General features: G+C 48.0%; 2 protein-coding genes across 2 annotated transcripts; one reads left to right on the forward strand and one right to left on the reverse strand.

Moving 5' to 3' along the window:
* Positions 1 to 333: 333 nt before the first annotated feature.
* Positions 334 to 10,452, reverse strand: LOC144170235 (uncharacterized). The gene is made up of 3 exons (XM_077699885.1): positions 10,046 to 10,452; positions 5,615 to 6,083; positions 334 to 2,045 (listed from the first exon to the last, which is right to left on the reverse strand). Exons 1-3 carry the CDS (start codon positions 10,203 to 10,205, stop codon positions 1,754 to 1,756), a joined length of 921 nt encoding a protein of 306 aa, XP_077556011.1. The 5' UTR covers positions 10,206 to 10,452; the 3' UTR covers positions 334 to 1,753.
* Positions 10,453 to 11,854: 1,402 nt separating this feature from the next.
* On the forward strand, positions 11,855 to 14,270 carry LOC144167708 (uncharacterized; the record flags this gene model as incomplete). Its single annotated transcript, XM_077696893.1, is given in 2 exon segments — positions 11,855 to 12,581; positions 14,065 to 14,270. Coding segments are annotated over 2 exon segments (698 nt in total), but the record flags the coding sequence as incomplete, so codon positions are not given.
* Positions 14,271 to 14,537: the final 267 nt, after the last annotated feature.

Here is a 14,537-nt window from a genome sequence, read left to right on the forward strand (position 1 = left end):
TGTCTTCTCTCCCAGTGTATGTTCTCTCTTATATCTCCTTGTTCTTATACACTAGCCATTGGCGCCTCATGTAGTACATGCCGTATACTCGTCGCTGTCTGTCCGCGGTACGAACCACAGCCGGTCCGCTAAACCAAGGTTGAAGCGTCGGTTGGGCTGCTGCTCCAAGGCACGAGGCACCTTATCCGCAGCGTTGCACTTTCTGGTGCGGAGTTATCCACAGATCGGAACTTCCGAAAAAAATGTCCAATACAGTCGACGACCGATAATTCGGACTTCGCGGGGAGGGTAAATAAGTCCGAACTACCGAATGTCCGAAAAAAAAAAAAACGGATGCATGAAAAAAATCTATTTATTTGCGCCTTAGGGCCCCTGGGGGATGAAAGTTGTCGCTTGTCCTCGTCGTCCAATGCGGCACACGACGACACCGCATTGTCGACGTCCGCAAAGTCTTCAAACGTGACTGCTTCCGGGATCGGTACACTGCAGCCTCGTAGGTACTTAATGATGTCCGCTGAGTGGCAGTTCAGGCTCTTCCGTTGCCGAGTCGTTCATGACTTCCTGTTCCGGCATCCCCGCGCATGGGGATGCCGGAACAAGAAGTTATGATCGCGATGTTCATACGACCTCGCAGTTGACGCCGTTCCTCCAACATTGGCGTTTGCAGTTATAAATCTCTGAGTCTTCACAAAAGTAGTTCTCGTAGATTTCCAATTGCTTTTTCGGCGTGCGCGGCAGCGAGGAATGTGGTTCGGATTATCGAATGTAGAGCTGTTGGCTGTCCGAAATATCGGTCGTTGTTATACATTAACTCTATGGGGCCATCAGCGGTGCCGCGGACAGTCCGAATTACCAAGCCTGCCTGGTTCATCGCGGTCCGATTTATCGGTCGTCGACTGTATTAGTAAATTTATTACGGCTGTAAATGTGCGGACCGGGAAATTTTGTTATGCGATATGTATGTCTTTAAGAAGTGATGAAAGCTGATTAATAAACTTCGTCATGCGTGGTTACATTTCACATGCGATGCAAAGGCACACACTATGGACAGCTAGCCAGCCTCATTCCGCCACAGTAGAATGTGCTGTTTGGCTGGCAGTCAGCGATTTGTTCGACGGTTTGGTGAAGGGCAATGCAAAAAAGAATACCAGCGAGCCACGAATAGGCGTTTCACATAGCTCTCTCGAACTTCAGAAATCTACCACATTTATCATGGCGACAGATTTTCGGTTTCGTGAACTTTATTCGGCAATCGCGCTAAAGTTGCCCGCACGAAAGGCAAACTGGTTAACTCTGCGAAAAGGGGCCTGTCATGACAGCTCTGGGGGATTGCGGTCATAATCTGCAGTTCGCACTGTTCTGCCACTCGTCGCGTACTTTCCAACGCTCTCAGCGCTAACCCTTCTCTAGCAGTGGGACATATTGCTGTCCAGACGTCGACCTGAATACCACGTCTTGCTTGTGGTCAGGGCTGTGGCAGCCCGGATATAGGACATGGTGTCCTGGGCTGAGGACCATTCGCACAAATAATGCTTAAGAAGCCCCCCCCCTCTCTCTCTCTCTCTCTCTCTCTCTCTCTCTCTCTCTCTCTCTCTCTCTCTCTCTCTCTCTCTCTCTCTCTGAGTTTAAGGCGCTTCAGCGGTCGGGGGCCGAGACAGCAGGAGGTTTGTACTTTAACGAAGAAACACTGCACTCTAACGTAACGCGTTTACGGGCACAGCTTTTAACACGCGTTTCACGAGACTGGACACCACTACACTGGCACCACGAACTGCCTCTTGTAGTCGCACGTTGCTGGCTCGTGTCGGCGATACAAAATGTTCACGTAAGGAGCGGTCTCCAGCGACATCTTGTGGTCGAGGCCGCGTCCCTCCCCGGCACCCGCCAGGAGGAGCCCCGTGAGCCCCTTGTTGCGGAATGGTTCGTATGACTCGAGCAGGTGGAAAACGATGCACTCGGCGATGGCGCCATCGTCCGCGTACACAATTCTCAGCAGGGCACAGCCGCTGATGTCTGTGCTGACGACTCCGTAGCCTGCCAAAGCTCTGTGGGAGGAAACAAATGATAGGCCTTTAAATACTGCAGTATAGGCAATAAATGAGGCGTGTTCACAAATTTCGAATTAATAGGCGCACTCATGGGAGGTTATGGCCATTACTACACCAGGGTGGCCAATCCCGCTCTGGTGAGGGAGTGCGTTGCCGGCAATGGTCGCCGGAGTCAGGCCGCACCCCAAGCTTCATTCTGCAATTCCATCAACACGCGGATTCTTTTTTATGCAGAAATGCATTAGAGCCGGGGGTTGTCTTGCGTACGTTGGCCGGCGTCCGCAGCGCGTCTGATGATGATTGTGGCATGATGCCCCTAGGGATTGGCCAACCAAACAATCCATCACGAGATAGCTTCGCGTTCAACCACCATCGTCATCTTCCCGTAGGGGAACCGCTGAAGAAGAAGAAGGAGAAGAAGACAAAGCTGCGAAGAGGAGGGCTGCGTGAGTTTTGGCTACCGTTATCCTCCTCGGCCGGCGCATCTTCCCGATCTGAACCCGGTCGAAGAGCGGCTCATCGCGCCTCGACTCCCCTGCATGAGCATCAGGCGGCTGACTCGAGGCAACGGGCAGTTTGGAATCAAGGGACAGGCGGTGAAGGACGGTGAGTTCGAAACGATTCCTGACGACTTTGACGTGAACGATCCTCTGCAGTTGGCGGTTGCGCTCAACGCGGTCTCGAAGACGCTTCTCTATAACGAAGCGGAAATGACGGGAGTGGGAAAAGAAAAAAATGAATGATTACGCTCACACTCTCGCCTCTCTCTTCACCATTAATCGCATCACACTCATCAGTGCACCCAATGCATTTCTGCATCCTCACAATCCCCCTCGGGGAGGTGCGGGGGGAATTGTCCGGCACCGGGATTCGAACCACGGTGCTTCTGCACGCGAGGCGGATGCTCTACCTCTACGCCACCGCTATGTTGATATTATATTAAATTAAAGGCTATAGGTATTGGCACTTCTTTCTCGACCTCTCCGGAACGGTGGGCGCAAAGGAAACCTACAGGTCAAAGCGCCGTTTTATGCAACCACACCTTACCGCTACCGTGACGTTTCCAAGAGTGGTTAAGCACCAAAGATAAAAAAAAAATGAAAAAATGCACTCGAGGGATGCCCAAGGGACTTGAAGAGCTTATTTATCCACTCGCATAAAGACACTCGCTGCGAGGTACGGTTTGCCTCGCTTGAAATAAAGCAAGGTGGTACGATATTTATAGGGAGAGTTAACGAGTTCACTTCGACGCACCTCAACTCGCGTTGAGGGACAATGAACCACGAGAATGAATGTGCATGGGCAACTACAAAAAACCCGTCCAAATAAAGACATAAAAAAATGCCCATGTATCGCGGCATTCCCTCTCCCGGTATTTTACTAATGTGTGACGTACGCACATGATCTATTAATTTTCTTTTCTGCGCTGGGGCTTCTAACTAGAACGTACGCTTCAAGCCACAACGCACTTCCGCGGAAAACCCTGCAGTTAAATCTTCTATTCTGCAAAAAAAAAATAATAATAATAATAAAAATAAAAATAAACCTTGGCCGGCTGGTTTTGATTCATGTTTCGGAAACACTGAAGAGTGGGTCCGCTTCGCTGATCTTGCGAACTAACGAGCAAATGTTATTTTTCAGATCTGTGCTAGAGGCGCCTAGGAACGAAAAAATCGAAGGTTTGTACTGGGTAATGTGGGTATACTGCTAAAGGCGCTACAGGAGTTACGAAAGCAGAAAGCACTAGTTATTTCATATGGGATATTTCAGGATTATAATGTCGACTTTGGGCCTTGATTCGTCGAAAAACTTCGGATTTTAATTAGCAGTCGCCTCACGATCATATTTATTTATTCCGTGTTTGCACAATACATAAGTAGTCAATGAAGCTGCATTTTCCTGCTATCTTTTTTGCATGCAGTGTGCACATGTGAGGTTCATTTAGGGTTAGTACAGGTACGTTCGCCACATTTAGCGGGTTAGTGGTCCAGATAGTTCCCGTAATTTGTAAAAAAAAAAAAAAAATGGGGGCGCTTGCTTACCACCATCCCGCTACTGTGCGCTCCGTAGAAGTATACTCCCCCACCATGAAACGAAGTAGTTATCACTGCCGTTTGTATAAGGTGTTTTAAGTGTCATATGCTCGTCGATTTCTGCACTACAGGGAGCCCCTCTATTCGCGCTGTCGATCACTGGTTATACGCAATCAATCAAAAACACACTACTTCACTTCCCTAAATACACCCTACTCCCCCCCCCTCCCCCCCCTCCTCCAACTCTTTCGTTGTAATCCTCCAAACAGATGCCCAGCCACAGCAGAAAAACTGCTTAGATCTTGGAATTGTCCAATAAAGCAGACACGCTAAGAAACCGTTGGCTTTTTAGGTGAGATGACATTCTTGTGCATGACTGTCTTTGCGTGCGTTCTGCAGGCATTGTGGACACCTAATGGCATTTCCATCATGCTCGGGCGGGATGACGAATCGCCTTTGCTTGTCGAATGCGCTGAGCGCTCGTACCGTAGTCTTTCCGTGTCTCTGTTTCGATTCGCGCTGTAGCTATTTTTACAGTGAACTGCGAACTCGCCCAACAGCACACTTTGTTCGGCTGAGTTAACCGGAACGAAGGCAATCACGACCGCTACTCTTGTATCCGCTGGCAGCAACCGCTATACGTAGGGTTGTTCGCTTTCGATTAAAACCCGGTTTTAGCCGATTTTTACACCCCGAACATGTTTCAGGCGAATCGGGTTAAACCCGATTTCTCCCCGAAAGGACCTTTTCAAAGTGGCGATCTGCCCAACTATGGGCTGACGTTCCGCCATTCTCCCTGAGTACTTGCTGGAAGCAAGCCCCACAAACACATGTCTTTCATACTCATTGCGTATTGGCATGACTCTCCCGCCCGCTACCCCAAGCTGGGAAATGCTGCACTGACATTGTTGTGCCCAGCTAATGGAAGATGTGGTGTAGCGAGAACGTTCCACCTGCTGGGATACGTTCAACGATCGGACAGGTCTGGAATGGGGGTTGACTTGTTGAGCCCGCAGATGATAATGTATGTGAACAAGAATGCGTAAAAATCGATGACCGGTTTTTCGTGAATATTATAATTGATATTTCGTGAATATACTTTTATTGATAATCTCTGTATAAGTGTTAATAAGTTGGGTTATGTCGGTTGGTTGCCCCATATATTATGTTGCCATTTACTAGTAGCGCGTCGTCCTGTGTATTTCTCCTTTCTTGATCACAGTCTTTTCCGCGCCTGTTTTCAAGATAAAGTTAAGAAGCTCGTGGTGACTTGTGATAAAACAGACTGAGTGTATTACATAGTACATCTGTATATTTAAGCCCGAGAAAACCCCGAATTTCTGAATGGTCTTACAAACAAACTCAATTTCTCTCCGAATATCTCTTTGAATAATACCGCCCGATTTTTACCCGCCGATATAAAAAATATATAAAACCCGAAAACTAACATCCCTAACTCAACAACCTAGAACCACTTACATGTGTGGCTAATGCGTTGAAAGCGCAGGCACTTTGACAGAAATAAACACGTACTGGCTGTGGTTACCACGGCGAGCGACCACGACGACGTTACCAGGCTCAGCCAAGAGGGGCCTGAGGAAACGCTCCCTTCTGAAGCCGAAGACGGACGCGTCGTAGTCGACGATCGCGGAGGCCGTCGCGTCGGCGTCGTCTTCCGCGGACGGCGGCGCCGGCAGTCTGGACACGTCAACGCCCTCGACGCTTCGCGGTAGCGAAGAGATGACGGCCGCTCCCGGCCGGATGTAGTGGATACACTCGGTGGAGACGACCTCGAAGCCGAAGCGCCGGAAGTACATGGCCACGTGGAATGCGCCGCAGATGAGGAAGGCGTTCTTGTCCGTGCCCAGGCGCGGCTCGACGGCCTCCCGCCACAGCCGGGAGGCCAGCCCCGACTTCTGGTGCTCGGCACGGACAGTGTGCAGCATGACGCACGAGAGGTCGGCACACATGTCGATCACCGCTACGGTGCCCTGCACCTGGCCTGAAATGGTCGGGCACGCTTAGCAAGTGGAGGCCGCTCTTCTCCATGTAACGACATTTATTGTCACCCCGTGTCCTAAAAGTTTTTCCGATTTTTTCTCGCGGCGTGCCTGAGGCATATGTACTACGAGCTGAGGTGTCTGATTGACTCCCACCCTCACGCCTGCTATGCCACGTGGGATCCCGCCGTGACTTGCCCTTCACAACACATGAGCGCACTGCGCCGTGCGCCCGTGGGTGGAACTGCAAAAGTAGTCGTCTCAGGATTGTCAGTTTATAATAAGGTACGTTAGCTGAGTGACACGTGGGGCTTCATGATTTCGAAACGCCTGTTTTCTTTGAAAATCGGCTAGAATGCTCAAAATATACAAACCAAGAGGACCAAGAGGAAACACCAGCAGCCAGAATAATAAAAAAAGCAATGCTGAACGCACTATGGCAGCTGCGAAGAATGATTATGGCATCGACAAGATTACATTGTCAAACCCCGGCTAAAGCAAAAGCAGCATCCCGAGTATGGTAGCCTTAATAAATAAATAAATAAATAAATAAATAAATAAATAAATAAATAAATAAATAAATAAATAAATAAATAAATAAATAAATAAATAAATAAATAAATAAATAAATAAATAAATAAATAAATAAATAAATAAATAAATAAATAAATAAATAAATAAATAAATAAATAAATAAATAAATAAATAAATAAATAAATAAATAAATAAATAAATAAATAAATAAATAAATAAATAAATAAATAAATAAATAAATAAATAAACTATCTCGAGGTGTGACTTTCGTTTCTTCACTAAATGCCCACAGAACCAGCACGAAAAACTGGCTCTCTAAGGGGAACTGGAAACAGCAGATATAAATTAACTGACATTACAGGGAAGTACATTATTGTCGCACATGCTTTGTTTCTTATTAAAGCGGGGAAACTATATTCAACCAAACTATGGCGTTGCTTAAGAAAACTACATTCCTGAGCAAATAATTAAAAAAAACATTAGAAAAACAACACACACTAGAAAAAGAAGGTGGCAGGGCAAAAAAGTAAGGAGAGCCTAATCTTACGTGACCGTACAAGGACTCATAAACAAGAAAGAAAAACCAAATTCACCGGCTGCACAGATATCAATTAAGGAGCGCTGCCTCACAACGCCCATCAGTTGGCGAGCAGCAAAAAAAAAAAAAAAAAAAGAAATTGAAGAAGATTGCAGATAATGCATTGCGATTTTAAGCGGCAGCTGTACACTGATTTCGGTTGACGGTGAATAATTTGCCCGGCAATGTCGCCGAATGTTGCAACAGCCCTTCTGTGACCATCCGCAATTTTTTTTTACCGACATGTTTGTTGAAAGGTTCTTCAGACGGTATGGATAGGACACAAGAGTGTGGTTAGGGAACTCCTGTTGCAAAGTTGGCTTTGCCACAGAGCGAGCCGTCGGTTTTCGCCACGGAGAACCACATTTAGCTTCTTCGCCACTCCGAGGAAGACGAAGGCAACGTCTGTGTCGCATCTGTGGCGGCGGTGTCATATTTAGCCCGTCGGTCAATCACCTCGCGGGTCTGTGTCATCGCGTCTTGTGACACTAGATACGCAACGCTATCGCCTAACAACATCCCGTCCGCTGTAAACGTACACACGTGCTAAGGAAATGTGTCAGTTCGGAAATCTGCGTGTACCCAAAGAGGACGTGCGGCAGCGACGATAACAAACAATTTCTCCAGGGTCCGAGGCAACAATGGACAGAAGATTATGTGGAGGGTGCACCCCGAACTGATAATTTAACAATGACGGCGTACGTTTGTAAGCTCCTTTCTATCCGGACGTTTCATTTTCAAGTACAACGTTGTGCCTAAGACCGCAAGCTGTACAAAGCCAGGATAACTTATCAAGGTTGCTTTCAACTTAATTCCGTTCACAAGCCCTACCCTGCGTTTCACTAGAACCGGAGTCCTTGAATGCTTTGAAGGACTCCTCAAGGACGTAAATGCAGCTCGCCGTGAAGGGAGTGTACTAAGCTTGCTCGGTTGCTCTTTTCTTGCTCCATTGTCTTTACCTCTGGTTCGGTGAACGTTTGTAGAGGCGAGGTAGCATTCGCTGTCTTTTCTTTTCTCTTCTCTGCTGTGAGCTGTAATTCTAAAATGAACATTTTCAAACTTGCCATTGTGGTCACTCACTCACTCACTCACTCACTCACTCACTCACTCACTCACTCAGCCACTCACTCACTCACTCACTCACTCACTCACTCACTCACTCACTCACTCACTCACTCACTCACTCACTCACTCACTCACTCACTCACTCACTCACTCACTCACTCACTCACTCACTCACTCACTCACTCACTCACATCGACGGAACACTCTCACTCCTAACAAGTCTACCTCAAACAACTTATGACTCTTATTCCTCTGCCCTCTCCTGCTAAGCGACAAAACATTTTCCATTTTCCTCCTACGCATACACACCACCTGTATTTTCGTTCGACGCATCCGTGATTTCAAAAGTAAAGACATTCTCCTCGGCTCCCTTCCCGCTTCCGTAGCGCTCTTCGCACCATCGAGCAAAGTTCGTGCCGCAGATGGGCTATCTTCTGTGATTCGAAGCCTGGACTTCAGTCACTCCAGTCAGCCCTGTGCCGGGGACCTCACGAACAGCTACTGACAGAAATAAGAATGGTGTACGACCGTGCTGCCCAGGCGGGTCATGATGTCACCCTGCAGTGGCTTCCCAGTCACTGCGGCATTGTCGGCAACGAAAGTGTGGACGCTGCCGCCCGGTTGGCGCATCAAACATCTACTACTGTACTCGTTCCATTGTCTAGGACGGACGCAACTAGGGCCCTCTGCATACTTGGCTGGAAAAAAAAAAAAAAATCTCTCAATGGTTAACAGAAGAGTTCACATGTGCACGTGTTGGTGCCCTTGATTCGCACCGGCAACGTCCCCTTGCACTAAGCCTCCCACGGTCTCGCACAACTCTTCTTTGCCGTCTCTGGCTGGGGGTGGGATTCACAAATGCTTACTCATACTTAATAGGAATGGCAGCAAGTGAGGAGTGCGAAACATGCGGCACGCCGAAGACGATACGCCACGTTTTATGCGAGTGCCCACGCTACTCGCCTGAAAAAAAGAAACTGTCGTCAGCTCTGAGGAACCTGGACTATCGGCGGCCGTTTTCGGAGGAGGAGATTCTGTGCCACTGGCCCTCTCTGTCATCCGCTCAGAAGGTGACTAAGGAACTCTTACGCTTTCTACGGGCGACGAACTTGAACACCAGACTATAGACAGAAAGCCTCCGGTGGCAATCACTGAACTTGAACGTTTAGTGTTTCAGCGCTGGGCATACCTGTCTGCTCCAACTCTTCTTCATTCTTTCCTTTCTCTTCTTTGCCTATGTACCCGTTCCCATGTGCAGGATAGCAAACTAGGCTCTAGACAGGTTACCTCTCCTGCCTTTCTTCTACATCCATCCATCCTTCCTTCCTTCCTTCCTTCCTTCCTTCCTTCCTTCCTTCCTTCCTTCCTTCCTTGAGTGCTCTCCCCACACCTCATACCCACCCAGATTAGCAAAAGTAGTCTCGGTCACACTTCTGCATTTTATATCCCGACCAACTTTTCCCCCTGCTATTTCCCACCCATACCCACCTTTACCATAGCTGCACTAAAGTGTGAAGATGGGCTAGTTGGTTCATACTGAAGGCAAAAAACCATAGCTTCTCGCTATTTCTAGGGGGGTCTGATGGATTAGCAATAGATCTCCGGGTTGTGGCATTTCAATAAACATTTAAAAAATGAAACAATCGATCCTGCGAAGCAAACGGTATATGCTATCCTTGTTAGAGTGCGCTGAAAGATATCGAAAGACCTGCTTCTTTGACTTTAAAGAGACACAAGCGTAGTAGCGTAGGCGCAAACATTGAAGCTCGGTATTAGGTTCGGCCTTACCGTCTTCGGTGACAGCGACATAGATGCCGTCTGGATCGCACTTCATCAGCGAGTCCAGCGCTCCGATGCCCATCTGCTGGCCGTAACTCCGGCGGAGCTCAATGACGCCGTCTCGGTCGAGTTGCCGAATTCGCCGAATCGTCATATTTTTCTCTGCCATGTCGCGGATACTCACTCGGCCACAACGGCGGGTGTCTCTAAGCTACTCAATTTCAGCTGCCGTGTCCGCGACTACTGAAAGGCCAAGGCTGATGTCCGAAAGGGCTAACAAGGAGCGGAAAGTTTACTGACGCTCAGATTTGGTGTGCGAGCGGATCCGATAGAGCCAAGTCCCACAAGGACGTCGATAGAGAGAAGCGCGCTGCAGGGCATAGTGTGTGTTGTGGCCAAGTGAGCCTCCCCTCCAGCGATCTTGACACCTTATCGCGGAGTGGACAGTTGAGAGCGTTATCAGGTGCATCTCTGGAACGCTGTCTGCGGCAGCCGAGCACCTTGCGGGTGTGTGCCCACGCGCGACCAGGGACAATGAATTACAGATAATGGCGTAACTGTTGATATTAAGTTGTTTCTCGCAGAAAGGCGTTAAGAATACGCAGCAATATATCTACGTGCGAGACTGTGCATTGTCCGACTTCCTTCGAACGCAAGTCGCCGACTTTTATATAATCAGGTATACAGACAGTGGTAAGCAGCTTTTCGAAAAGACATTTCCTAACAGGACTTCGCTTTTTAAACGTAAACCCATTTCGGTGTGTGGAGTAATAGAATGTCGAAGTAATAAAATCCTGTCAGAAGAAGCCTGAAACCCGCGAAAATAAACTAAACTGTTTTTGTGCAATCACCTGGCGCGTAAAAGGCAACAAATCGTTTCGCGTGCCCAGTGGCTTCTCGGATGCGTTGTCATCAATCTTGCATACGGAAAGGAAAGTTGAAAGATGGGTTATGCATCTCACCAACCAAATCGCCAACCAAGCCTTCTTGAATACAACGAAAATGTTTTGTGCTACAGCTGAACGTTGTAAAGAGAACCTTGCACACTTTTAGCAGTGTCCAAGATTTAGTAGTGTCCAAGTGTTCAAGCATTTAGCAATGAGGACGGTATCGGGGCTATAATTGGTTGCCCATGATATTTTGCATTATTACTATTCACGTTTCTAGCATGTCAAGAGCTGCTCAACTGGGGCTGTATTTGGTGTAACGGCCACGGCAAGAGAAAAAAAAATCACAGCTATACAATCAACTCCGTCATGGCTTTAATGTTTCTGGGGGTGCGCTTTTCTTCAATGGCTTTTTCTTTCTGGCTTTTCCCTATTCCTTTGCATATTTTTTGTGACAAAACGACGGAACAACGCACACACCCCCCCCCTCCCCCCCCCCAAAAAAAACCTTCAAAGGTTACCTCCCATTTTTTCTTCCAGAGGGGGTGTAAAGCTGTGCAAACGAAATATAAAGGAGTCTTGTATTGACAGAATTTTTATGGCATTATTCATTAGAACGTTCCGCATTGTTCTACTTCCACATTTCAGGTTTTTACTTGGGTCTTACGAGGTTTATTGAAGAAAATAAAAAAATAGCCCGCGACCTCCCCTGAAAGACAAGCAAACTCGCTGTACCTTGACGGTAAGGTTTGTTCCGTATTCTTCGTCTTTCTCCCCCGCCGGATTTTATTTTTCTGATGTCCTTTTAGCTCACTTGGTTCTGAAACGTTTATACTTTGTGAGATATTAGACCTGCAAGGCCTCCCGTCGTTTCCTTCGCCAGCGGGGGCACGGAGATGTCAACCAACCGAGCTTTGCAAACCACCTTTGAAGAACGAACGTGTCATGCTTTCATTATAGGCGGTTATTTCGATTTTTCGAGCGGAAGTGCCGAAAGATGATGCGCCGAGGTATGTGATGCAAGAGGAGACGTGATAGTCATACAAAAAGAGATAGACAATACACGCATAGATAATTTACACGTGCCGGTCTTCGTCGGGCTTGGGCGCTTTGTTCATCGAGAGCCCTATAGATATATACATCTAGGCGGTACACTTCTCCTACAAATGAGACTAAACTCGAAACAACGTACCACCTCACGCTGTACAAGTACTGCGCTAGACGTGGGACGTTTCGCTCTTTGCATCCTCACCGGAGTTCTAGCTGTTATCTCTCTGGCCACTGCTTCGCGCGTGCGTCGGCAGGACGGAATCTTGTGCAGCGGGAACCAGTTCGCGACGAACATCCTGCGGACCATCATCACTGCCAACGTGGAGGTCATCCGGAGGGCGGAACCCATACCGCTCGGCGACGGCGACAACTTGGGAGTACTGAAGCTGAAAAACGGCCGCGCATACAACGTGCACACGGTGCGGCCCTTCGGACTCGTCGACAGCGACTGCACGAGCGATGACCGCTGGATCAGGACTGTGATTCCACTGGCTGTGGACGCGCCCGAGTTCCACTTCGACTGGGAGCTGCCCGGTCGCCTCGCCGGCGGCATCTTCGTGCTGTCCTTCGAAAAACTCGCCGCTAACATCACCCTCGAGGTCCCCAAGGTAGGGTTTGACAGCTTGCTTTATCAGTGTTCGTTCCAATTTTGTACTCAACAATACGGGTAACATGAGGGCGCTGCGTGGTTCTGTGTGCGCAGCTCCGGCTGCTGACAAATCATAATGCTGTGACAGCGAAAGTACTGCGCTAACAACGTCCTCTGGTTCTTGTGGTAGCTTATGTGACACTATGCAGCAGGGGTATGCATGTGGCGTCGATGTCTTCGAGCTGGCTTTGCAGTGAATGGCGAGTTTTAGTTTAGGCCCCTTATTCAATTCAAGCTCGGATAGATGACTAGATGCAGACGACTCGCATAGAAAAGCTGTCAATTGCAAGTAGGGCGTACATCTGCTGGGTAACAATGCCCGCTAGTAAAGTTTCTCAAACATGTTTCTCAGAGCACAATTTATCGTCGACATGTCGCTTTCAAAACGTATGCTTCTTTAGACAGCCGCAGAGTGCTTCTTATAGATCCACGGCTGAAGACATAAATGATTCAAGTTGTTTGAGCTTTATCTTTGGCTTCCTTTTAAATTAGGCCTTTGGCCGATAAAAGTATATTTCATCACCCACGAGCATAGCTGGCAGTACGTTTCTACTTTTGAGGGAATAACTGCTGCTTCAAGAACATACGCGCATCGACTGACTCTTCAGGAGAGGAACGGTAAAATTATGTGCTAAGAGGAAGACGTACTGTTCGATTCTAATCAATCATGTAGGGTGATGCAACTAGAAAACCACAGCAATTTTCTCGCTTTGAAGACAGTTTGTGCTGCACACGAGTTATCATGTCGACAATGTCCAACGCTACGAATAAAATTTCCACATTCAAAGCCGTATATATAAAGACTTCAGTTAGAAATCTAAATGTTCTGTTTTCCCTCACGCGTCAAAAGCATGGGGTGCACAAAACATGCTCCTCCCAATGGTCAGAGACGCCGGACAGAGAGAGAGAGAGAGAGAGAGAGAGAGAGAGAGAGAGAGAGAGAGAGAGAGAGAGAGAGAGAGAGAGAGAGAGAGAGAGAGAGAGAGAGAGAGAGAGAGAGAGAGAGAGAGAGAGAGAGAGAGAGAGAGAGAGAGAGAGAGAAGGCTCTTTATTGAAGAAGCAGAGAGGTTCGCCGGCGTTTACAGACGCCTATATGCTTCTCTGGTGAGGTTTGGGAATGGGGGAAGAAAAGGCCCAAGAAAGTGTTGGGAAAAAAAAAATGTCGTGGTCTTGGCGCGATAACGGACTTACACAACTCATAGTTTACCAAATGAAAGTATATACGCTTTCCTCTCTTAAAAGCAAAAAAAATAAAATAAAAGTAGCAATAGAAAAGCCGGACTAATGCACTTGCGCGGTCTTAAAGCTGTACCGAAAAGCCCGGTAATAAGGCTTGCTTGTTGCAAACTCAATGTCAATTTATCGCACTGCCCTTTATGATTCAGAGAGAATTCAGTCCCCAGGAAATGTCCATTCCCTTATTTTTCTCCCTTTATCCGAAGTCGAAGATCAAGGGCCAGGAACAGACCCGCGTGGCCGACTTCAAGGCGGTGGCCCGCCAGGGGCTGTCTTTCGGCAAGCGGGGCCTAACGGGCGGCTTCTCGGCCGTGTTGGCCACCCTCTTCACGACGCTCAACATGGTGGCCCCGAACGTAGTGGCCGACTTGCTGGACATCCTGATACGCAGGCTTCTGCAGAGGCTCATCAATACCACCTCGCTGCCCTTCTAGCGTAGTTTTCTGTATTTCCGGCCATCTCCCCCCCCCCAGGTTGGACTACAGAGAAGAAATAAAGCTTCACCATGAGAACACCAGAAAAACTCTTCGTACACCTGCAGTTCCATTCAAATCTCTAACCCCCATGCAGCTACGCATTCTTCGACGCATACACTTAATACCTTTCTTACTCCTGCTCGTTCCTTTCTCCCCCGCACGCCCCAATTGTCCTGAACCATGCACTACTTTAGGGAATTGTA

This window comes from Haemaphysalis longicornis, unplaced genomic scaffold, assembly GCF_048455015.1.
Source record: "Haemaphysalis longicornis isolate Haplotype H1 unplaced genomic scaffold, Haemaphysalis longicornis Haplotype H1 scaffold_2, whole genome shotgun sequence".
NCBI lineage: Eukaryota > Metazoa > Arthropoda > Arachnida > Ixodida > Ixodidae > Haemaphysalis > Haemaphysalis longicornis.